The sequence below is a fragment of the Nanorana parkeri genome, unplaced genomic scaffold (assembly GCF_000935625.1).
Source record: "Nanorana parkeri isolate BGI_ZX_2015 unplaced genomic scaffold, ASM93562v1 scaffold535, whole genome shotgun sequence".
Classification (NCBI taxonomy): domain Eukaryota; kingdom Metazoa; phylum Chordata; class Amphibia; order Anura; family Dicroglossidae; genus Nanorana; species Nanorana parkeri.
Window position 1 is genome coordinate 458911 of NW_017306803.1, and position 24817 is coordinate 483727.

The 24817-nt window shown below is 42.6% G+C and overlaps 1 protein-coding gene across 2 annotated transcripts in view; it reads right to left on the reverse strand.

Annotated features, from left to right (window-relative positions):
* The window catches only part of LOC108791224 (regulator of G-protein signaling 6), a 267130-nt gene that overhangs the window by 99364 nt on the left and 142949 nt on the right, over positions 1 to 24817 (reverse strand). For both annotated transcript variants that reach the window (XM_018561640.1, XM_018561639.1), the window contains exon 3: positions 9773 to 9872. In XM_018561640.1, the coding sequence (XP_018417142.1) occupies positions 9773 to 9872 (100 nt within the window). The remainder of the gene's footprint in view (positions 1 to 9772; positions 9873 to 24817) is intronic.

Genomic DNA, 24817 nt, shown 5'->3' on the forward strand with positions numbered 1-24817 from the left:
CTTCGGGTCGGCCGAACATGTTCAGCATGTTTGGCCGACCCGAAGTGCAGAAGTAGTTTGACTCAGCCGATCCAACATCTGGATCGGCTGAGCCGAACCTCTGGCAGGCTACTCACTGCTGTTCGGCCTATTCTTATAGATGCCGAACAGCAGTGAGTGAATAGCCGAATGCCGCTGAGCGGCATTCGGCTCGGCTGTTCTGCTCGGTCCTCAGAGGGACCGAGCAGAACAGAAAAATTGTTAAAAATGTAAAAAAAAAGTAAATAGAAAATGATTGTGCGGAGCTAGCAGTGACAGCTAGCTCCACCCAATAGTTTCCTATTGTCCGGCGGCTCTGCTGCCATCAAAAAAAACCTCTCCCGGGCACTCTGGGAGCCTCCCGCTCCCGGCCGCCCAGGAGAGAGACACTGCTTTTTCTTTTCTATTCTGACACGGAGCGATGTCAGAATAGAAAAAAAAAAGAAAAAGATTGCAAGGTGTGCCTGCCTCCCGGAACTAAGGTTGGGTTCATTGTGAGACAAAGTTATTGATTGGCTGCTCAGGAAGAGGCAATCAATAATTGCCTCTGCCAAGCTGCCAGACGAAGGTCAAAGGGAGGCCAACTGCAGGTCAAATCAATCTGTCAATAAAAGCTGCATGATCTAAGTGTCTCAAACTGATCTCAAAGGCAAGCAGAATGCACCTATGAAACTGCATTTGAGTGTTGACAAAAGCCCAAAGACCTGGATACAGGCTGGTTCCTGGCCTTCTTCCCAGGGTTCTGTGCTGGCAAAGCTGAATAACAGCCACATACCTTAGCACAAGCTCCCTTACACAGGCTTGGATTGCAGAGATGGGGTAAGGGGGGAGTGGTTGTAAGGGCGGGGAGTAACTGACCAGGTCTGTGTAGATTACTAAGAGCAGTGGGAGTCTTCTTTTAGACTGCTCATATTTAGACACCATACAAAATGGCTGTGACAGGAAAGTGGAGGTAAAACCTTAAAAACGGGAGGTTTTAGTACAATGTCTAGCAACAATGTACAATGTCTAATGGAATATCTATCTGTGACTTTAAAGAGGAACTTCACCCTTATCTTAATTCTAATCAAGGCACTTTTAGACATGTTTAGTAATGGCATTCTACAACTAGATGTTTATAAACAATTGCAGGCTTTTATTCACAAATCCATCTCCCATTACTTCCTGGGATTCTGGTCCTGCATCCTAGAACATGTTATAGTGCACATCATCTGAAGGGGAAAAATGCCTTTCCCCCGAAATCTCACAGATTTAGCAATTTACAGATGAGATTTCCCAGGAAGGGACTGACGATGTAGCCTTGCCAGGATGCATCTGTGAGGCCAGGACTACATCACCAGTGCCCCACTCATCCAGGAAGTGGGGAAAAAAGTAACCCTATGTAAAAGCAAAACATTTTTAAAAACTAATTTAAGATAACGCAGAGCTGCATGCTGGTTTGATTTTTTTTAAGAAAGGCGTTCAAAAGTCTGCTTTAAATCAATACTTGATTTTAGGTCCACTTTAAGGCCTGAAAAAATGAGGGATCAGAGGGCAGGTTAGTGCTTGATTGGCCAGGCTGCCCCCGGTCAGTATACCTGACATCGCATGTGTCTGCCCTTTGTGAGTAAAGAGTGAGCAATGAGTTGACAGTACATGGCTTGGCAGCCCAGGCAATGCCAATGTGTCTAGTACAGATTTACTGAAGGTGCACAGAAAGTTTTGCCTCTGTTTGGTGACCTAGAAGGCACCAACTGTGGACTTACAGGAGACAAGAGTTAGCTTTTTATTGCAGTCTCTATGTTTTTGGGGGGAAATGTTTACAGCACAGGAGAAAAGGGAAATCTGTTGAAAGGGGATACAGACAAAGACACATTTTTAGTAGAGCAGGGAAGGGTTAGAACTTCTGACAATATTTTTATTGGCGTCTGTACCTTCCAGTCCCAGCGAGAATATCCTCATAAATACTGTGCAAAAATATGATCGAAATGTTTAACTCTTACCCCTCTTTATCCAAAACGAAAAAAAAACATTTCAGGTATTAGGCTTCGAACTGTACTACATTTTTCATGAACTGGGGGACATGCTTTCTTTTGATCGCTGTATGCACAAAGGAAAACTGGTGGGTGAATAGTCAATATTTACCACCAATAAGAGTTTTATCTTCAGTATATGGATTTGTTCCTGACATGTTTAATTATTTTTCTGTAAATAATAACAGCTTTTTCTATATTATCAATTTCTATTAGCTGACTCCTCTCCTTCACTGTAATGTGTACAAATAAACTAGTGCAAGTAGCCTAGTATGCATCAAGACGTCCTGGGAATAATATACCAAATGAGTCAGACCTGAAAATAATTGTATGCATGTTGCAGATGCTGATAGATCCATAACTGGCACTGACAGAACTGCAATCAATAAGAATGCATGGGAGATTGCCAAAAGGAGGATTTTTTCCCCAATATCTATGCAGTGAGAATGCACTGCCTTACGTAGGAGGAAAGCATTTTATTTCTGGCCAGAATGTGCTTCATAGATCTCCCAGTTTTTAAGCTAAAGCAATGTCATGGATCATGATTTAAATAATCATGCAGCACGTAATAAGAATGTTAAAGCATTACTTCACTTTTTGTTGAGTAAAAACAGTCCACGCAGTCAGTTATCGTTGTATATATTACAAGGATTTTACAAACTTCCTTGTAGAGTATACACAGTTAAAAAATACTTAGTATACATAATATGTATTTATATACTGTATATACGCACACACATTTAAAAAACATGATTTGTGGACTCTTCTATACTATATGGCAATCTAAGGTACATTGCGCTAGGTCCCTGGTTTTCCTCCAAGCATTAATGTTGTAGCTAAGCCCCCTGGACATAAACCAAGCCCAAGGATCCTGCATAGGTTGCATTGTGGATGATCTGGCTCTGCTTTGGGGAGATTGTTCCTTACTTCCTAGCTTGAGACACAACAGGGATTTAGAAGAAATCTCTCTAAAGTAAGGGAAATCCTCCCTTAGACAGTTGTCACTGAAACAAGTATCCGCATTGGACGATTTTAAAAGTAGGTGGCTTTGGATGTAGTATACTTGGATTTTGCTAAGATGTTTAAAATGGTTGCCCACATGAAGATAATGTGTAAGTTAAGGTCTATAGGTTTAGAAATTCAGTCTATAAATGAACAAAAAACTGGCTTAGCAATAGTTTCAGAGATTCAGAGAGTAGTGAATAATGATTTATACTAGCAAAGGTCTAAGGTTGTTAGAGACGAGACAAATGAGGTTTAAAGATGAAACTCCAGGTTGTAGTTAAATTAACCCTTGCAGTGGGGCTAGCCCTGCATTGCAAGGGCTAACTGCCCGTTTTTCTTTAGGTGTTAAAATACAGAAGAAATACTCACCCAACGCCTAAACCCGCCTGGCTGATAAACCGGTCCTCACAGCCAAATCTCCCCCAGGCTCTGGCGGTCTAAGCCCCGCTACTGTCACTACGTCTAATAGGATGCAGAGGGACATACCACAGCAGGAGCAGAGGGAGGGAGAGGTGAGCAGTCACTGCCACATAATTGAGGATCAGGTAAATATTTCTTCTTTATTTGAGCCCCTAGAGAAAAACAAGCAGTAAACCTTGCAGTGTGGGGGGTAGCCACACTGTAAGGGTTAATTTGTCTACAACCTTAAGTTCTTCTTTAATGTTGATAAATGTAAAGTTGTGCATTGGAGGCTAAAACACGCATGTTTCATACATTCTAGGGGGACTGCAACTGGGGGAGTAAAGATGGAGGAGGATCTGAGTGTTGTTACAGTATATACCATAGACTTAATTATAGCATACAATGCCAAGTTGCAGTTTCTAGAATGAGCAAAATACTTTCTTGCATTAGGAGGTGTAGGCTCCAGAGATGGATAAATCAATCTTGAACCTGTACAAAGCATTATATGTTGAATATGCAGTTCAGTTGTGGGCACCAGTTTACAAAAAGGATGTTGTGGAACTGGAGAGAGTGCACAGAAGAGCAATTCAACTAATAAGAGACATGGAGAACCCCAGCTATGAGAAAAAAGATTAGGAAGAGGCATTTAAGGGGGATGATCACCTTGTACCGGTCAATGGTAATATAAATGGTCCATTTAGCAACCTTGGTGCAAAGTCGTTCATTTTAGGGTTAGTGAAAATAACATGGAGGCACTCTATGCATCTGGAAGAAAAGCGGTTTGCACAGAACATAATTGGCTAATAATATTTATAAGTAATAACAATGCAGAGTGCTGATCCAGGGAATATCTGATTGCCTTAGAGGATCAGGAAGAAACATTTCCCTTTTGCAGCAAATCAGACAATGCGTTATAAGTAGGGATGCACCGATACCGATGCTAGTATCGATATCGGTGCCGATACCGAGTACTCGCCCAAATGCTCAGATGCCTAGCCCGATACTTCCTGTATCAGGAAGCCGGGCAGCGCGTCATTACACGCTGCCCGGTTTCCTGATTGGCCGGGAAGCGGCTCTGTGCTCTCTCGTCACTTGTGATGAGAAAGCATGGAGCCGACTTCCCGGCCAATCAGGAAGCTGGGCAGCGTGTAATGACATGGTGCCCGGCTTCCTGGTCGGGAAGCTGGCCAATCAGGAAGCCGGGCGCCGTGTAATGAAGCCCGGCCAATCAGAAAGCAGGGCGCTGCGTCATTACACAGCGCCCGGCTTTCATGATTGGCCGGCAAGACGGCTCCAGCTGAGTACCAGAGGAAGGCCACGTTCTGGCTGGAGAGGCCCCGGGGGTGACAGGCTGGACATGTCGAGGTAAGAAGGGACAGACTGTCTTGTTAATCGGAAAGCCGGGTGGCGAGTCATTACACACCACCTGGCTTCCTGAATAGGACTTCCATTACTCAGTAATTGGTATCGGCGAGTACCGAAAAAAATTATCAGTACTTGGTACCAAAATACCGGTATCGGTGCATCCCTAGTTATAACGGTTTTTTCTTCCTCTGGATCAATTGCGGCTTTTGGGTTTCCTGTAGATCTCGATTTTTCGATGGATTATTTGTTAAATGAATCTACAGTATTAGTTGTCTTCATAGTTATTGCACTTATATGCGTGGATAAAGGGTCAGTCTACCCAAAAATTATGCTCCTGAACTTGTAAGCTGCCAGAAAGTTACAATGTTTTAACAGTACCCATGTAGCAGACTTATATGATGACATCACTCCTTGCGAGAGTGTACCTAGGCATAGTCTCTCTACTCGGGCATGAGGAGTGATTTTTAATGACAAAAGGTGAATCTCTGTACATTGTGATATGTCAGGAATGTATTCATGGAGAGTTGTAAAGTTTTTGATCGGTTGCATTACGTTGGTGAAGAGAAATGCAGAGGGCATTCTGTAGAAGGAGCTTAAAACGAAAACCGTATTTGCTTTTTACGAAAAGACATTTAGGCTTATTTAATAAAGCAAAGTGCAGTAACCAGTTAAAAAAAAAAGTCAGACATCTTTCATTGTTCTGATGACACTAGAAGGAAAAGTTCAATCTAACTGGTTCCTGTGGGGTTATCTACGCACACAGCATTACTACCTCTATACTCTGTCATGAAGCTTGAATCTTAATAGAATTGTTTCATAGGAATTACATTTTAACCTCACTTGCAAGCTTATGTAATAAGGTAAATAGCAATGTGCAACCTGACAAAGCAGCAATAAAGCAGAATGTATCTTACAGTGACCTGAATTATCAGAATTCTGATTAGTTGTTATGGGTTAACGCACTGTGGGAATCCTCCCTGCTCTTTAAACTGCAGACATGGCTGCTCATATCCTGTGTTGTGCACTTTTTTATTTGATAACAGTTCAAATGCCTCCAACATAAAACCTTGTGTACTTAAAGCAGCTGACATTTACAATTCAGCCTTTCTAAGAAGTCCTAGCTGCGTATGGCTAGGATTTTTGTGGAGCAGACCTACAGTAAATGGGTCACATCCAAATTCCTGTAGCATAGGATTAGTAGCGATGCAGTGTGGTTAAAACCATGATTGCTGCAGAGGTGGGGTGAGCGCTGTACCATAAAATTAGGAATAAATAGCAAGTGACGCCTCTCTTTGTTTGTTCCAGAGCAGAAAGCAGGCTAGAGCATTTCCCTTTTTTAGAAGGAGCTGTAATAAATAACGATGAAATGTATCATCGTCTAGTTTAACACTCTTGATATTTTGACATTTTTCAAGAAACGCCACTGCTATTATCTGTTAGAGTAAGCCCCCGTGACAGCGTGTAGCTCAAGCAGAATTAATTGGGTAACAAAGAAAGCTGCAGTTTTGTGCCTCGAAAACAGCATGTAAAATAGTCAGGCTGTGATTCTTATACTTACTAGTGTTTCTTTAGAGCTATATGCAGAAGGACTTTCCCTGGTTGCTTTTTTAAGTGGTATGTTCAGAGCATTTTTTTTGCCAAGCCAAAGAATGGGAACAGGTTTGTGCAAGAACGTCAGTGTAGATTGACAAGAGAAATAATTGGAAATATATTTATGAAAATAAATAAAGGATAATGCTGCCCATATCTTCCAACTGAACATTTGCTTTGAATTGCTAGGTAGTGCTATAGAAATGTCAGCCGGAAAGTGACTGCTATATGCCTGTATTGCCCTTTGCTTCCTTTCTTCTATAAAAGCCCCCCTAAGTATTATAATAAGTACTACATGACTGTTTTTTTTTTAAATTCTTCATTAATTTTCCACAATGCATACCAAATAATAGAAGGTACATAACCATTCCTTAGTCATATAGATTGTACATAAGACAGATAGACTGTTCACATAGGTTATGTTACAAAGAAACTTGATGGTAAGATACAGTCAGTAGGGAGGGCCTCTGACCAAAACAACCATGACCTGCTGACCGTTCTCCCTTTCAACTACATAAAAGTGTGCTGAAGCCAACTCATGTTGCGGATATTTTTCTTTTGTTGTGTGCGTAAATGGAAAAACTGTGGGACTGAAGGGTGAACAGAGGAGTAAAGTTGAGGTGAATAAGGAGTGGGGAGCAGAAGAGGTCACTGTGTGAGAGGGTGGAACCAACATGGGGGGAAGGGGGAAAGCGGGCGGAAGGATTGGCAGAATTAAAAGGGAAAGCCCGGGGAGAGGGACTAGGGTAAAGAGTGTGATGAGTGGTGATGAGTTTAGGTCTCCAGTACGGGGGGGAGGGAGGGGTTTGAGGACTGTGTCTGTGTCTTATAGGGAAGGAGTGCAATATGCTGAAGAGTGAGGTCCAGGAACTCCCAATCCACTTGGTCGAAGGTCTTTACCTAAGGACACTATAAAGAAACAGGCTTGCTAGAGGGGTTACATGGGCGGTTCCACGGTTTTGTCTGAAGGTAGCTGCATATAACTCAATGTCTATGATTAAAGAAGTCTGTGTCTTGTACTGTATAATTAAGAAGAGTTTGATTCATTGGCAGCAGTTGTTGAGTTAATTCTCCCGTAAGGGTGTCTATGTGTGAGATATATGTTTTGATTTTGGGGCGGAGTAAAACATTGACTTGGGGGCATCTACATTTATTAGCAAATGCATAAAACATACACTACGTATGCTTGCTCTGGAAAATGTGGCCTTAATGAGACCAAGAGAGTTAAATTTCTCCCTCGGCACAGATCCTGTTCCTCTTGAGGAGCAAGTGGGCATTTATATTTGGTCTCAAGTCTATTTATCTCAGAGATTATTAAGGAGATTTTCTTGTCTTTCTTCTTTGACTCTGTGGCCAAGATTAATAAGGATGCCACAAACAAAGCTATTTTCAACTTTCCATTTTGTGAATGAGTTAGGAATAAAGTCTTAGGGGTCTATTCACGAAGCTGCCGAAGGATCTGGCCATAGCTTCAGCCGATCCTTTGGCTAGCTTCGGCCCCAGGATCCCTTCGCAATAGCCCGTACAGCTCCCGATCATGGCCGAGCGGCTGAAAGCCGAAGCTGGCCGAGCGGCCAGCCATTGGCCGGCCGACAGCCTGCTTCTGACAGCTGGGCGGACTTTACATTACACTATCATAACTACCTTTTCATAGCAGTTAACATAAAGATATTCATTCAGAATGAGTGAAAGCACTTAGATAGGAAAAACAATCGTTTTTTTCCTGGTTGCATCTTTTTAAATAACTGTAACTATATTATTCTGTTAGGTCTTTAAAGTGTATGTATAGCCAAAACTTGTTTTTAGTTTTAGACTCCTACCACTGTATTTTTTGCTGTTTGTGTACCATTGTGGACATTTTCCTTCACTGGATTTTCCTGTCCCAGAGGCCCAACAGGATGTTAAAGGAAATCTCCCAAAGTAATGGGACTGTTCCCTCTTAGACAGCTGTTTCCCAAACAAATGTCCACATTGGAAGATTTCCCCTTACCTTTTGTTGTGGGGACAATTCAGTTTTGGAATAACCCCACCTTGTGTTTCAGTGACAATAGTCATTAAGACAAATAGAGTGGTGAATCTCCCCATGAGCACACAAACAGCAATAATAACTATTTGAAGGGGCTCACCCTTCCCTATCCAAAGCTAAAAAATGTTTTGTCTAGAGATAAACCTTACCTATAAAATTCCCGAAAAAGCTTTGATCAGGTTGTGTGTTGGGTCATACTGTTTTCCAAAGATTTCCACATTATATCATGCCCATCTGCACTAAGCTTTTTCAAATAGTTTCAAAGGTGGCCACAAGGTAAAATACAAAGAGGACACCAACAAGCTTTGCTCAACTCCAGGCAAACAGCTAAATACATACTTAAAATACACACTGTGTAAGGCCTTGTTCACACCAAATGCAGACCAGATCTGCATGAGTTTCTGCACATGCAGTGCAGTGGGTTGTGCCGCGTTGATGCGTTCCGGGCCGTTTTTGGTTAAAAAAAAATATATATATTTTTTTTTAGTTTACAATGGCCTTTCACTGCGTTCCAGGCGTTTGCATGCATTTTTGATGCGTTTGCATGCGTTCCAGAGCAGGTCCACAGCAGATAAAATAGGGCCTGCTGCAGCTTTTTTACCTGCTCTGGAACTGAACGCTGAGATGTGAACTGGAGCTATAAATAAAAATACCATTGGAATACATTGGACGCAGTTTTGCTCCGGTCTGTAACTGCTCTGCTCTGCACCTGCTCCGCGCTTGGTGTGAACAAAGCCTTAGAGAGCTGTTTTACCTGCCAAGAGATTCGTCATTTTGTTCAGCCAGTCCTGAGATTTACACTGGCAGACAGCAGAGCCACGTCTGTGACCTGGCTGTTCTTTACAGCAGTTAGGTAGTACAGCTTGATTACCTCCATGTCCTCGGCCTGTTATTGGACAGCAAAGAAGCAGCAGAATACTGAGGAGTGATCCACCTGCTCTCTCCATCTGTTGCTCTGTTCCTTATTAGTACATGCATTTAGGTCTAAATGATGCTACATAGGGAATTACAAGAAGCTAATTCCATGCCAAATTCATGTATTTTCACTAGTTGCATTTAAATAAAAGGCATTTCATCATACTTTAATAAAAACATAACTGTTATAATTGGTGTATTTTTATATCTGCCTCAAGTTCATTTTTTATGTTTTTTTAATAGAATCCTACTGCTTCAGAAATGGCTACACCTTATTTCAGAGAATTCCCTGCCTATTAGTATTTGCCCTTTCTAAATACCATGATGTTTCCAAAAGCTACAACATTTCTGGAAGTGTTCAGCTGATTTAACGTGCATGTTCCTTATGTGTTTTTAGAAAAGCTTATACATCAAAGAAAGGCAAATGAATCGTCTTTACCTGTAACCACACTTGGGATTTTAGACAGGAAGCTTTTAACTGTTCGGATAGGTACCCCACCAGCTTTATCATCTTGCATTCTGGTGATGATATCTTCAATCTGTAACAATAAAACAAGGAGTTACTCATTGGACTACCAAGTAGGAAAATAAGCCATTTTGTTTTACTGGATATTAGTCCTGGTTTAAAAGCGCATTGAAGATACAATACAAGCCACTACATTTGAAACCCGCTGTTTTTTTGTTTGTCTAATTTCTTTTTATAAGAATGAAATGACAGTAGACTTGAAAACCCACATATAAAGTGCCCATTAATGTGAAATTACAATTTCCCAAACCAGCTATTTTTGATCACATCATGCAACAATCTATTTTGCAGGTGCCACTTCTTTTGTATAGGGAAAACAGGATAGTAGAATAAATGTGTACCCCGTGCCTCTGTCCTACATAACTAAACAGGAGTATTCCTGTGGTCTGTGCTCCACAGATGGCTAAAGCTGTGCCTTGTAGCTTGATGATCTTTATGGCCAACTTTGTATTGCTATGCTTACTGAAATATATTGACACAGTACAAAATTCTACTTTGTAAGTAAAGCACAATTAGTTAATTATTTTTTATTCTCAATGAAGAAAAAAACACATGACTATATTTTCATTCAGTTTTTCTTATACAATATAAAATGCTTATGACTGAGCACGTTACAGGAGAAGGTACATAATAATTACAGAATATGAATGGTGTCTATGCAGTGGGGTTTGTAAACTCCAGGGATCAGGGGGCCCTGCCTATGCAGAAAATTGGTTCAGGTGGCTTTTCAATAGTTATCAATAGGCTGCTGTGTTCATTCTTCGACCTCTCCAATTAGGGTTGCCACCTGTCTGGGATTCACCCAAACAGTCCGGGTTTTGAGTCTTGTTTGAGGTGTGTCTGGGTGTCAGGGCAGGTGACACCCAGACACATGATGTCAGACAGACAGGGGCAACCCCGGGGTCCTTGTGTTGTGCTGGTATGTAGAGCCGGCTCCAGATTGCAAAGCAGGGAGAGTAATGACACACCCGTTCTCCTTCTGTGGTCATTGCTGTGTTGACAGGCAGTGCAGGTGCTGAACTGTGCTTGGAAAGAGGAGAGAGAGGAGAGGACTGTCTGCGGGGAGGATAGTGTTCCACCAGGCGGACACAAGATTACAAATAGTGTGGGGAGAGATGTGTGTGGGCTTCTTCTGTGGGGCTCAGCTGCGCACGGTGGGACTTGTATTTCTCCAGCAGGTGCAACATCCCCACTGGCATTTAATAGATATGAGGAGTACTAAGGCCTGGTTCAGACCTGAGCAGTTTCCCGCAAGTATCTATACACACAGAAATGCGCAAAACACAAAAAAACAATACATTATGGGGCTTGTTCACACCTGTGCATTCGTACGCGCATACAAAAATGTGCAACGCAGCAAAAAAATACATGCACAATTTTCTGGGCGGTTTCTGCACGTTCTGACTGTGGTTTTAGCTTCAAACGCGTGAAAAAATGCACGTCTATTAAAAATTGTGCGTTTTTGTCTGCACGTATGACTGCTGTCTCTCCTAGCTCATCATTCTAGCTGTCTCTCCTCACTCATCCTCCTGGCGGTCTCCTCTTGCTTATCCTTCTGGCTGTCTCTCCTTGCTCACCTTCCTGGTTGTCTCTACTCTCTTACTCTCTCCTGGCCGTCTCTCCTCGCTCATCCTCCTGGCTGTCTCTGATCACTCACTCCTGTATATTCTCTAAAAAAAAAAAAAACTGCGATGCTAGAGTGTTCGATTTTCGCCTAAAGAAAAAGTGGCAACCCTATCTCCAATGCTGAGTGTGAGCTGACACTGGCAAGATCCTGTTGCCTCTAGTTAGTGATTTGCACACACAGATGCTGACTTGGCACATTGTCTCCACATTTGTTTTAATGGTTTTCTTTTTTATATTATCACAGTAACTTCTCCATACAGATCACCCGTGGGCTATGTAAAACGAGTTATACAATAAACTCTTATCACCCATACACAATACGTTTTATGTTTTTGGTTATCTTGTAGCACTGTTGGTTCCATGAGCAAAGCTGATCACACACAGCTAGATTCAGTCTGTCAGATCAGCAAAATGTACCAGCCCTTGTAATGTAAAAGAGTCGGCCTGAACAATCTATTTAGATTATATCCACTCAATCCCTACAAAGTAAACCTTATCTATAAGACCAATATGATACAAAATCTGCTAGTGTATATGAGACAATCAGGTGCGCACATGGGGTAGGGTGCACAGTTTGGCATCTTTGCCCTGGGCCCTGGATCTGGCCCTGGTCTACGCACAGTGTGTGTACATCTCTAAATACCTGTGAGTTTTTGTTTTTAACAGTTCAGTGCTTTAAATAGACTGATATTATAACTGGTTAATTAATGGCAAGTCTGACTATTAGAATGACAGCTCACAAAAGCTACATGCCAGTAACAAAACTAGTAGCACACACTTGCTGGAATCTGTCTTATTTACTGTGTCAGAACCCTAAAAACAATAGTTTTCTGCCAAGACTTGACACTTAATGTGTATTTTCACTTTTGCTGCCACATTGGGATGACACCTATTTTATATTTGTTACACATTCCCATTCACATAGCATATGATAAAAAAATTCAAAAATGCTTTTTGCAGTTTAAATTGCTTTTACTTGAGTTCTTGGGTTAGGGTTTCTTGGCTTCTTAAGGGTTAAAATTCCTACTTGCTTCTCCTTCTTAGGGGTCTATTCACTAAGCTGCCATAGACAGCCGAGTGAATGACTGACCTAAAGCGAAGTGAGCCGAACGCTGTTCGGCTATTCACTTCAGGCTGGTACAGCTGATTTCAGCCGTATATCGGCTGAAATCAGCCGTACATCAGGTGGCTTCGGGTCGGCCGAACATGCACAGCATGTTCGGCCGACCTGAAGTGCAGAAGGAGTTCAACTCAGCCAATCCAACATCTGGATCGGCTAAGCCGAACCTGCGGCAGGCTACTCGCTGCTGTTTGGTTTATTCTTATAGATGCCGAACAGCAGTGAGTGAATAGCCGAATACCGCTGAGCGGCATACGGCTCAGCGGCATACGGCTCAGCTGTTCTGCTAGGTCCCTCTGTCGGACCGAGCAGAACAGAAAAATAGTTAAAAAAGTAGAAAAAAAATTAAAAACGATTGTGCGGAGCTAGCAGTGACAGCTAGCTCTGCCCAACTGTTTTCTATTGTCCGGCGGTTCTGCTGCCGTCCAAAAAAAGAAGAAAAGAAACCTCTCCAGGGCGCTCCGGGAGTCTCCCGCTCCCGGCCGCCCAGGAGAGAAACACAGCTTTCTCTTTTTTTTTCTTTTTTCTGACACGGAATAGAAAAAAAAAAAAACATTTTTGGCCATAGGAATGCATTGCTAGATTCCTATTGGCTATTTCAATTTGCAATAGCCAATAGCAAACTAGCTATTGTTCCCGCCCTCTGCTGCTGTCAACCAGTAGTTGTGGACCTGATGGAGAACTGCAGCAGAGGGCTAGTTTGCTATTGGCTATTGCAAATTGAAATAGCCAATAGGAATCTAGCAATGCATTCCTATGGCCCAACATTTTTTATTTTTTTTCTATTCTGAATTTTTCCTTGCTGTTCTATTCTATTTCTGGAATTTCTAAATTACTTAGAGAATAATGAAACCAAGTAAATATCATGCTGTAACAATATCATTCTCAATGAAGCTTCTGCATACTGTTTAAACATTGCTCAGAAGCTTTGTTTTACACAAGGGAACAGGATGTACAGCATGCTCCTAAAGTATTTCCTTGTTTTTAGGCTGTGCATCATATACCCAAAGTTCTCATATGGTTAAAATACTCAATTACAACTAAAGCCAAGATAGTAAATCAATAAAAAAATAACAGATGTCAAAAAGCAATACTGTACTTATGACATAAAATACAATCAAAATAATCTGAAGATGGTTTAGTGGAAAGAGCAGATCAAAACGACTTTTGATGTAAAAAAACAAAACAAAAAAAACTGCGAACAGCAGGAAGAAGCGAAAAATTACAATTGTCAGATTTACAATCAGATTTGCACAAAGTAAAAAACTTTTACCAAGACAATCTATGTTAGAGTCAACAAATCATTATTACAAATATAAGAAGGGGCATTATTTAAATTGGACAGGAGGTGGGTCCAGTCATTCATCTGTCGTTCCTTCAATGCCGGTTTCTACAATAGGCAACAGCCACCAGGACATGGAACACACCTCAATGGAGGTAAGTCATACCCCCAGGGCGGCATAACAAAATATAAATGGACTTCAGCTTTAAACATTCCAAAGTGGCATCACCCATTATTCTGTCCTGACAGGTTCATTTTAAAAACAGTACTTAGTAAAACAGTGTAACAAAAGAGTTATATTTACAAGACGGCCATAGGCTTTTAAAATATCTTCAGGATGAGGGTGTTATAATGCCAGAATATAAAAATCAACAAGACCATGCAGGTTTATTACAGCATTTAATCTTAACGTTCCAAACTTACACAATGATAATTCCATGAACAACTTTTAGTCTTTCCTTTACTTTATTTTTAACTTCCAGGTTTAAGAAAATATAGGCTGCACAAAAGCATGGCTTTTCCAAGCTGTCATGTGGTAGACGTTGTGCTACAAGGACACGTAAAGCATTTGAAAGTAGGCCTAAATCCTAAATGCAAGGCATCTAGTTTTCTAAAGCACTCTGTATCATTGGCCAAGAACAACTGCCTCATATTTTTTTACCATGAAGTACTCTTTTCATCATCTTCCCCACTTTTTTTCTCTCAATGCTACTGATCTCCCTTAGCCTCTTTCAGCCACTTCCTATCTATATGCAGTCGCTCCAGCATTGTCTGCAAACCATTGCTCTGGACCATATTCTTGACAGTGACCATGGTGGATAATGTCAGTGCAATGTTAGTCAGCACAGCTGCTTGTAGTCACCACCAGGGGGGCAGCTGCCTGTAGTCACCCCCAGGGGGGAGTGCAATAGAGTGATGACACAAGAAAACAACTGGTATGGAAGTAATGGTGATTCTCACGAATGGGACACAGATGGCAAAAAAACTGATAAACTAATAACTAATAAATTCTTCTGTGCTAGCAGTATGCTGGAGAGCTCTACTGCTACTCTAACATAAAGTGCAGCGATCAGGATCTCCAGTGGTCTGACATGCCTCCTGCATAGTGCACCGATCAATAATGCTAAGGCTCCCTAACTATTAAAGAAAAATCTTTATCATACACTTTACTTTTAATGCAGTCAGGCTTTTTTCAGCATGGGTCTGATTCCATGATTTGTGATGGTTGAATTTTGGAAAGCTGAATGTGGGTTCATTCACATATTATGCTATTTTCCACTGAAAACTACTCCATATTTAAAAACAAAATTCTACTGCTAGTAAGATATATACTACATAACATGTTTATTTTAGTATATCACACTTTTCTAATGCACAGTGAAGGAATGAACCAGTTAGAAACAGTTTGAGATAGAAGATTCCACTACACAAAACCCATAAAAGGAAGAGCAGGTGGTGGAGTGAAGAAATAGTTGTCTTTGAAAATTAATTTCACCATGTACAGATGACGCTGCTGGCAAATTAAGGGCTCCAAGTTCCCAGCTTTGTGCAGAAATTCATAATTTATCAGGCTGAATGCAGTTCATTTAAAATTAGACTTGGAATACAGAAAACATCCTTTCCTGTGTACGTAAGGGCAACAGCTACTTGCTCATGCCCCTGAGAAAGATGCTGCACTGCTTCCTGCAAGGCCGTCACCTGCGTCTGTATAGTCCCTTGCTGGGCTGACAGCTGGGCCACCAATAGTCGAGTGCTGTCTTGTTGCTGAGCCAGCGCCTCCCTATGGTGAGCCTGTTGTACCTCCAGCTGGGTTGCTAGGCGCTGATTAGCTTCCTCATGGCGAGTCTGAGCTTGCATGTTAGCCAGGGTCAGCTGTTTAATCAGCTCCTCCATTGGGTCAGCCCTTGGGGTTTGCGCAGCTTTAATCCATTAATAGGGTATTCCAATACATCTGGGGGGTTTAGTCCTACCAGTTTGTTCTGGCTGTGCCATAGGGCCACCACCCAACTGGACCTGCTTGGTACACCTCCTGTGGAAGCTGTTTAATGTATAGAAATGAAGGCATAGCAAGCTGTTAGTCTGAGGAGTCATGTTGAACTATATAACTACATCCAGGTCAAAAGGTAAGAATAGGAAACAGGAAGTATAAGGCAATGCAATATTAACATAAGCAAATAGAGTCACAGTATTTGCATAATAACTCCATAACATATCCCCTTTTTTACATTCAAACAAACATTTTTTTAAACAATTAACATAAAAACGGATCCTGAACAGTCTTAAACATAACATACTGTCTTACTGGTAGATATGCTACAGATTGAGTCCATATGGGTAGATACACTACAGATTGAGTCTATCTGGCAGTCTTGAAACTCAACCGCTAAGCAAGGCCACAGGGATTTTGCCTGGGGAAAGCTATTTAGCTCCAGAAGGTCTTGATAAGGAGCTGTCCTCTTTCCTGGCTGGTGTGTTTGGCACGGACGAACTTACTGGTATATGTGGCTGCATTATATCATCCTCATTGTATCCTTCAGATATGACAGTAATATTGTCTCTGCCTTGCTTACGTGGTCCAGTAGGACTAGGGGCATTGAGCGCCTCGGGAGGATCACATGCAGGATGCTCATAGGCTTGTGTGGCGAGTTGTTCTGCCACTCGCAAGTCCACTCGATTGCAGCAGTAGAGACTGCCTTCCACATCCACAAGATATGAGCGAGGAGCAACCATCTGAACACAGGTGCCCAGTCTCCAGTGACCAGTCCTGTCACCAGGAAGCAGCTTCAAACGGATTGGCCCTCCAATACTTAGTTCAGGTAGGTATTTGGCAGACACATCATATGTCAGTTTGGAGATCTGTTTCCTCTGTCGCAGTATCTCCAGTACATCTGTAACTACACAAGGTTAAAGAAATTTGTTGGCCACAGGCAATGAATTATTTGGTCTCCTTGACATCAAGCACTGTGCAGGACTACTGTCCATGCCTTCGGTTGAGGTGTTCCTCCAATGTAGAATGGCTTTCCACGTGTCATTACCATCATACTTAGACTTTTTGCCAAGATTCTTCACTATCTTTACTGCTGCTTTGCCATTAGCTTGTGGGTGCAGTGAGGATGAGGTAACATGCTCAAACCCCCAACCTGTAGAGAACCATCTGAATTGCTCACATGCAAATTGGGGTCCATTATCCGTAAATACCCTGTCTGGCAGGCCATAACTTGCAAACTGCACTTTACACAATGCTTGATTGTAGTTTCAGCAGACAGGCTCAATCTCCCAAAAGTCAGAATAGTGATCAACAATTAGTAGAAAATCTTGCCCAGCATAATTCAGTAAATCCATGCTTACAATTTGCCAAGGCTAGGTGGACAGCATATGCAACATCATGGATTCTTTCAGTTGTGCTTGTGCATATTCATTGCATGCTGAGCAACGGCTAGCAAAGTTTCTAATCTCATACTGCATGTTGGGCCAGTATAGGGTATCTTGTGCCTGCCTTAAGCATGGTTCTCCACTAATGTGACTGGCATGAATGCGTGTCAACATCTCCAATCTCAAAAATGTAGGAATGATGACTCTTGGCCCCTTGTACAGTACGCCATCCTGAATGTCTATTTTGTTTTTGAAAGTTTAATATTCTCTCACAAATAATGGCACCTCCACCTTTAAATATGGCCAACCATTCAGAACAACAGATTTAAGTGCTTGCAAACACTCGTCGATTTCTGTGTGCTGTTTTATCCAAAGCAATCTCAGGTCTGTGATGTTTAATCTGCGACAAGAGATCCAGGTCCTGTTGAACATTGCAAACTGTGTATTGTGCACACTCCTGCTTTGAGCAACATGCTCTGTAGGCATTTGGGTGCACACAAAGGGAGTTTCTTAAAAATAGATATCAGAGGCTTATGGTCAGTTTCTGCCATGATCTCGTCACGACCATAGAGGTAGTGATGAAAGCACTGCAGACAAACACAATACTCAGATATTCCTTTTCAATTTGTGCGTAGTTTTGATTAGTATGGGTCAGTGCCCTTGAAGCGAAAGTGATAGGCTGGCCATTGTAATAGACGTACCGGGTTACGGTCCACCGTCGGGCTCCAACGCCGTCCTGCGCAGGCGCGCCGTGGTAACCCCTCACCTCCTAGCAGGGACTCAGTAGTGCGCAGGCACTCCCTGGGACTCCGCCCACCTCATTCGAGCAGTCGGCTTAAAGCTGCTGCTCACTGATTGATCGGCGTCCTACTGTTGATTGTAGCAGGACACTGATCAATCAGTGTCTGCCTTGCTGCCCTTCAGGATCATCAGCCACAAGCAGGTAGTCGGATCCAAGAGTCTCAGGGCTCTACCATTGACCACCAAACAAAGCGCAAGTAGATGCTTATGCCTCCTGGCTACCAGGACACTACTATAGTGCTGTTGTGCTGAACTTCATTACCTGCTAGCTAAACTCCTTGCTGTTGCTCACAGCCATTAACCCTGTGTGCTATTGGTGTTGTGCTGAACTTCATTACCTGCTAGCTAAACTCCTTTCTGTTGCTCACAGCCTTTAACTCTGGGTGATATTGCTGTTGTGCTGAACTTCATACACCTGCTAGCTAAACTCAGGGCCGGCCTTAGGCCTTTAGGCGCCCTGTGCGAGAAAGCTTTACAGCGCCCCTCAGTGACCACACCCCTCAGTGGTCACACCCTTTAGTGGCCACACCCCCAGTAACCACACCCATTTATTACCCATATTTTTGGTAAAATATAAAAAGCGGGGTCACGTCGGGTAAATAGACACCATAGATAAGAGTAGCGAGGCTTTACAGCCAGCTTGCAATAGGCAACACCCGAGTCCACTTTTGCTCGCGTCACTTTGAATAGTTACAGGTTTTGTAACATTATAGTACTTCAGGACAGGTGTATATGTGACCAAACATTTGATTTCCTGCACTGCATTATCATGCCAAAGCCAAACTGCATCCCTGTCCATAAGCCTTCTCAATGGCTTGGTAGAAATTTTGCTAAGTAGGTAACAAATCCTATGAAAGGCTACAGGAATTTCACATTTGCTGGCTGTGGCATATCCAGCATGGCCCTGATTTTTTCTAGGTCAACCTTCAAACCCTCCGGGCCTGTTCACACGACGTCCGTTTTGTGTGCTGACCGGCTCCGTACGCTGCTGCACTCAAAATGCATCCCAATGTATCCCTATGTGTTTTATGGGCTCCAGTTCTCACGTGCGCAGTCCGTTCAGCTTACGACAGAAAAAATACTGCATGTCACATTTTGTCAGGTCCGGAAACGGAACAGAAACGGAACGGAACGGATACGCAAATGCATCAAAAAAGCACTGTGCTGCAGCTAACATACTAACAGCCCCACTCCAGCAAAAAAAACAAACATTTTTTTTTTTTTTTTTTCTGGAACGCATCCAAAACGCGGCCAAAACGCAGCCAAAAACGCAATGCATCAGCAGCTCCACGTCTGCTGATCAGGACCTGATCTCATGTGAACAGGCCCTCCAAGGATAGTATATGTTCATAGAAGTGGACTTCTTTGCCCTTGAATTGCAGTTTTTTCATGCCAAGTCTTAGTTTCACCTGCTTACAACAATCCATCAATTCCAACAGTTTGCCATAATGATTTTGCTCTGCTTCTCCATCTGTTCCCCCACTGCCAACCACAAGGATGGCATCAGCTATTGGTTAATACCATTGAGTCCAGCCAAAAGTTTGTGTTGTTTACATTGATACACCTCTGGTGCAACTGATGCTCCAAACGGCAGTTTGAGCCACCTTTCTTGCCCCAGGGAGTTAAGAAGGTTGTCATGTAGCTACTTGCATGGGACTGTATGTGACATATGTTTATATTAACTTAAACTCTAAATAAATAATCACTCAACACTCTTTTAATTTGGCATTAATTGGCCGCGGCATTTTTATTGGATAAATATTAAATCATACTCTAATAACCAATCTTAATAATCAACCAATAACTCTTATACTTCCACCATATTGCCCAGTTTTCGAAACTCGAGCAATATATTAATCAAGGGAATAGTCCCCCTCTCCTGAGGTTACAAACCACATAAAAATACCGCGACTAGGGAGGGAGGGAAGCTTCAAAACTGGATTCCAACTGGATGATTTTAATCATGTCGGCACCTCCTTATATAGGGCATAAATACCAACTGCCATTCATTCTCGTGGCGATGTTTTCCCGCCAAAATAACGTTTTTTTCCCGCCGAAAAAATCCACCGTTGTATACTCTTAAGAGGCAGTGCACTAAAATACAAAAACTGGGGAAAAACACCAAAAATGCATCTAACCTAAAGTCCCTACATTCCCATGAAAATGGGCATCTAAGGGATGCCATTTATACATTATCCAACTTACATTGTAAAAATGCATCCCGGGCATCAACAAGAGTGAAGAGACGTGCCTTAGGCAGCTTGTACAAAACATCCTTGAGAGTGGGCAGAATGTAATGAGATTGTCTCAGTGCCTGATTCAAGAATTTGGGTTCTATGCATATTCTTAGCTTATCAGGCTTCTTTACAATCACCATGTTGCTTATCCAACCAGTTGGTTCAGTCACTGGTGCTAAATGTCCATCAGCCTCATACTGGTGAAGCTGTGCCTTAACTGCCTGTTTTAAGGCCACTGGCACATTGCGTGGTGCATATTGGACTGGAGAGACACTCATGGCAAGGTCGAAATGAACTTTCCCTGGAACAGATTTTTCAGGCCCAGTAAAAACATCACTAAATTCCCATAATAGCAGTTGTTTTGTCAAGGGCCCTTTGAATTGATTGTCCATCATGTTGAACTCTGCAGGGATGGAGAAATGCATCAGCCCCAGATGCTCACAGCTTGAGCCGGATATCAGTGGCTTTTGGCAGGCTTCCACAATTTTGAACTCTAGCTTGTGTGTCAGTCCACGTATAACACACTTTCTGTCAGTCCACGTATGACACATTCTGTCCTGAGGAGTCCTAGAGATTTCATAAGCTCACCTGTAGGTAGCTTTAGTTTGGTGTCACCTGACACTAGACGTGCTTCTGGTGCTAACATAATTTCGTCTCTTAAGCACATTATATCACACGACGCTCCCGAATCGAGCTGGCAGGATTGAGGCTTATTTAATTTTAAGGTGACAAACCATTTCTTTCCCCTGGATTGCACAGCGCCGATCAATTTACTGCTGTATATCACTTTAGCAGTGTGCAGCTCTTCCTCATATACAGAGTAAAGTCCATGAACCCATCGCACTCGAAACCGCCATTCCAAAGTAATAAAGGTGGGTGCTGTGGCTGTCGACGGCTGGCCACCGTGATATTTAGCTAGTAGAGTATATAGAGACACCGGCACTCCAAATAGTGAATCAAATACGTCTGTTTATTGACGTACGAGCAGCATAGTTGGATGCACTCTATGTGACGTTTCGGGGTCTCACAGGATCCCCTTCACCAGGCAGAACAAGTGATACAGATGCAAGTGAGAGATACACACCTCAGTGAGAAAATCAACCTACAAGACATGTGTATATCTCACTGTGGTGTGTATGCCCATGACTCCTCTCAGATTTCCTGCCTGCACCGCTGCAGGTTTCTCACTCAACCCTGTACCTAGGGAATAATCCTCAAATTCAGCTCTAAATGTTTCCCAGTTGCTGCTCCAATCCCCACTAAATCTCCTCCCCTCCAGGGGAGGTATGTAATTCATGGCAGCCATATTGTCGTTGGGCCTATGAGCGATCAAATATCAGAAAATACACACAGAACAGTCTTAAGCCATAACGCACAAAACGGTGCTGGATCACAAAACCGCTGCACTCCAAACAAGAGGCTCAATCCCAATTCTAGTCACTTCTGACACCATGTTTCATGTATAGAAATGAAGCCTACCAGGGTCAGTCCATATAAAATGCCCAACCGCCCATAACTAAACCTTTTGAATTTGGAGGAAGTTCTTACACCAAAGCACCCGCAGGTTGGCATAAGCCTAATCCTAAGAATTAACTTCTCTTATTATCTTCTTTTTTTGTCTTGTAAGTATACAATTGAAAGCGTTTTGTGGCCTGTGCTACACTAAAATCTCAAGCACTGTTATCAGTCCTGCCCAGTTCACCTCTATGAACTACAGAATCCCCTTTTCCTCAATGTTATGGAGACAATTAGGGTGACAACTTTGCTCCTCTAAAAGTAGAATACAGCGAGTAAGCATTGCCATCCTAAGACAGAAAATGTATTACTGGCAGGATCACCAGGTAAAAATAATGGGGAAAAAAGCCAGGTGAAAGAAAGTGAAGGACTGATCATGTGCAATATATTAACCCTTTCGATGCCACCACAGCACACCATACAGCGGCAGCATCAGGATCCTGTAAGCAGACTCCCACTTGCTATTGCAGCCGAGAGTTTTCTTACAAGTGTAAAGCCAACTGTCGGATTTACATTAAAAGTGGCTCAGCTTTACAGCCACCTGATCACCTCTATAGGCCACTAAATGTACCACACCCCGCCAGTACCTACAGCTCAAAACCATAGGTAAACATAGCTACATAAACTGATGAATGAAGCACAAAATTAATCCATGCTTCCGCACTGCAGACCAAAGCAGCATCCTCAGGCTTGCAGCCGTTTATCCAACTGGGCCATCAAGTTTGTGCTCATGCTTTCCATCACTCTTGGACAGGTTTGAATGATGGAAAAAATAGTGCATTTAACTTTCTGAGAGTACTAATCTCCTTTCTTCTGGCATTGTTTAATTTATTTATTTTCACTTAAAGGAAAGATAGAACAAAATGGAATGAGGATCAGGAAAAGTATAAAATAATAACACTGATTTAGTTACTGAATGCTGTTCACAGGGAAACGAACATTTTGACAAAAGTCACCAACCAGTTGTTTGTGGGACGTATGCTTCTTCTGAAATTGCCTATGGAAGCCTATCTATAACTGTTGCTGCACACCGCTAATACACATAGTACTCAGGATTTGAAAATAATTTCTATGGACACTTTGCTCGTCAGCTGGTGTTTTCAAGCACACCATTCACAATTATTTCTTGGAGATGCTTATGTAGCCCATACAGCATACTTCAAGAACTGAATGATGGAAAAAGAACTTACAGTCTGAAAGAAAAATAATGATTGATGCATGAGAATGAGAAGTTTAGAAGCAGCAGTTATGATGCAAATAACGTGAGTGGATGTCAATGGTAATACATGTACCACATTGATTACCTTTGAAAGACTTAATGAATATTCCAGCTTGATCATTTACAATCAGCATACCATTTTAAATACTTAGTTAACACTAAATATTATACAGAAAACATCTAGATGACTTATTTTAGTAATTTTTAAAGACTTAAATCACTAACTGAAAAGCAATAATGTACCTCTACAGGGCATGGGCAGTAGACTTATACACTTTAGAAAGTACTTGAGATAAAACAATGCACACTGGGAAGTATATGTTTGTTGTACTAAAGACTTACATATTATAATAAATGTGATACATGCTGGCATATAAGGGGTAAAGCAGGTACTAGGGCAGTATTTGGTGAGTCCTCCTGACAGTTTGCCTGACTGGATTGATGCATGGCTTAAATAAGTGAGTCAGAAGCCATAATGCAGTTGTAATACTTCTGTAAGACTTACATTTCTCAATTCCCAATATGTCATTCCTATTGTTGGCTCTCAGTTCTAAATAAACATGGATTCATATTACTTCCTGCTGTCTGTGAACACACAATGTTCAGTATAAAAAGCTCCCGAATGTTAGCTATGACTGGTCCGAAAACAGAGAAATAACAAGATAAAAATTAATCTTTACCATAACGTCTTCCAGGACAGCATCACGAGATGGAATCTCCTCCCCCACACACAGGAAACACGTCACTTAATTTGCTTAAAAGACCCTCCTCTCCTCCTCTCCCTCAGTCTTTTGTGTTTCCTCAGTCAAGCTGGGGAGCGCGTCACAGAACGCTGAGAGGGGCTTCCATGTGGTGATGCTGCCCGGGAAGTCTTCTTTTGTTTATGGCCTGCCGGTGTAGGGCAGAGGGTGTAGGTTTGCCTACCTTATGTGAGCCCCAGGGATTCTCCTAGCGCTGCAGGAGATGAGGCTGGCTTCCTTTCCCCCTTCAGTGCCCAGTGCGGGCCGGGATCGGGAGGACGAAACCCCCTTGGCTGGTCAGGGGAATCGGTGGCGTTCAGAGGGGTCTGTCCGGTTCTCAGGGCCTCGGGACGTGTTCCACGGCCAGACCGGGTGGCCGCGTACGTCACTTCCGGCGCGGGTGACGTCATTTCCGGGCGCCTGGCTTGTGTGTTCCAAGCCTCGTTTTCGGCGCAGGAGGAAGGGGAGGGCTTGGCTGGAGCTTAATACAGCGTGGATCTCAGTAGTGACTGAGAGGAAACGCTGGCAGGCTTCTTTTCAACAGGCTCTGCGGACATGGATCCTGGGTTACCCCTGCAGCTTGCAGTGACTGCGGATACCGGTCTTCCAAGCACCAGCACGGCTCAGGTATGGAAGATGTGTACTATCTTACCTCCCTGTTACCTCTGATGTTTCATTTCCTCCACCTGGGGTCCCTTGGTGTTGGATGCTTTGGTGTTGAGGGACACTCTAACCCCTTTTTTGAGTGAAGAACAGTGGGTAACATGGCTCCTTGATTTCTTTCAGGCTAAAGAAAAAACGAAGGTGGCCCCAAAGAAAAAATGTGCAGTTTGTGTGGTGAAGTTGAGCTCCGGTTATGTTAAAACCCTATGTCAGAAGTGCATTGAGGGTCTTCTTAGGGAAGAGTCTGCTGCAGCCAGTAGCAACCTGTTGGTTTCTGTTAGGGAGGAGTTATCTGCTACATTTAATTCCTTCAGGTCTGTTTTAGAGGGGTTCCGGGCTCCAATTCCCACAGTTGCTTCTACCCCTGTGCCTTTTTCTGCCTC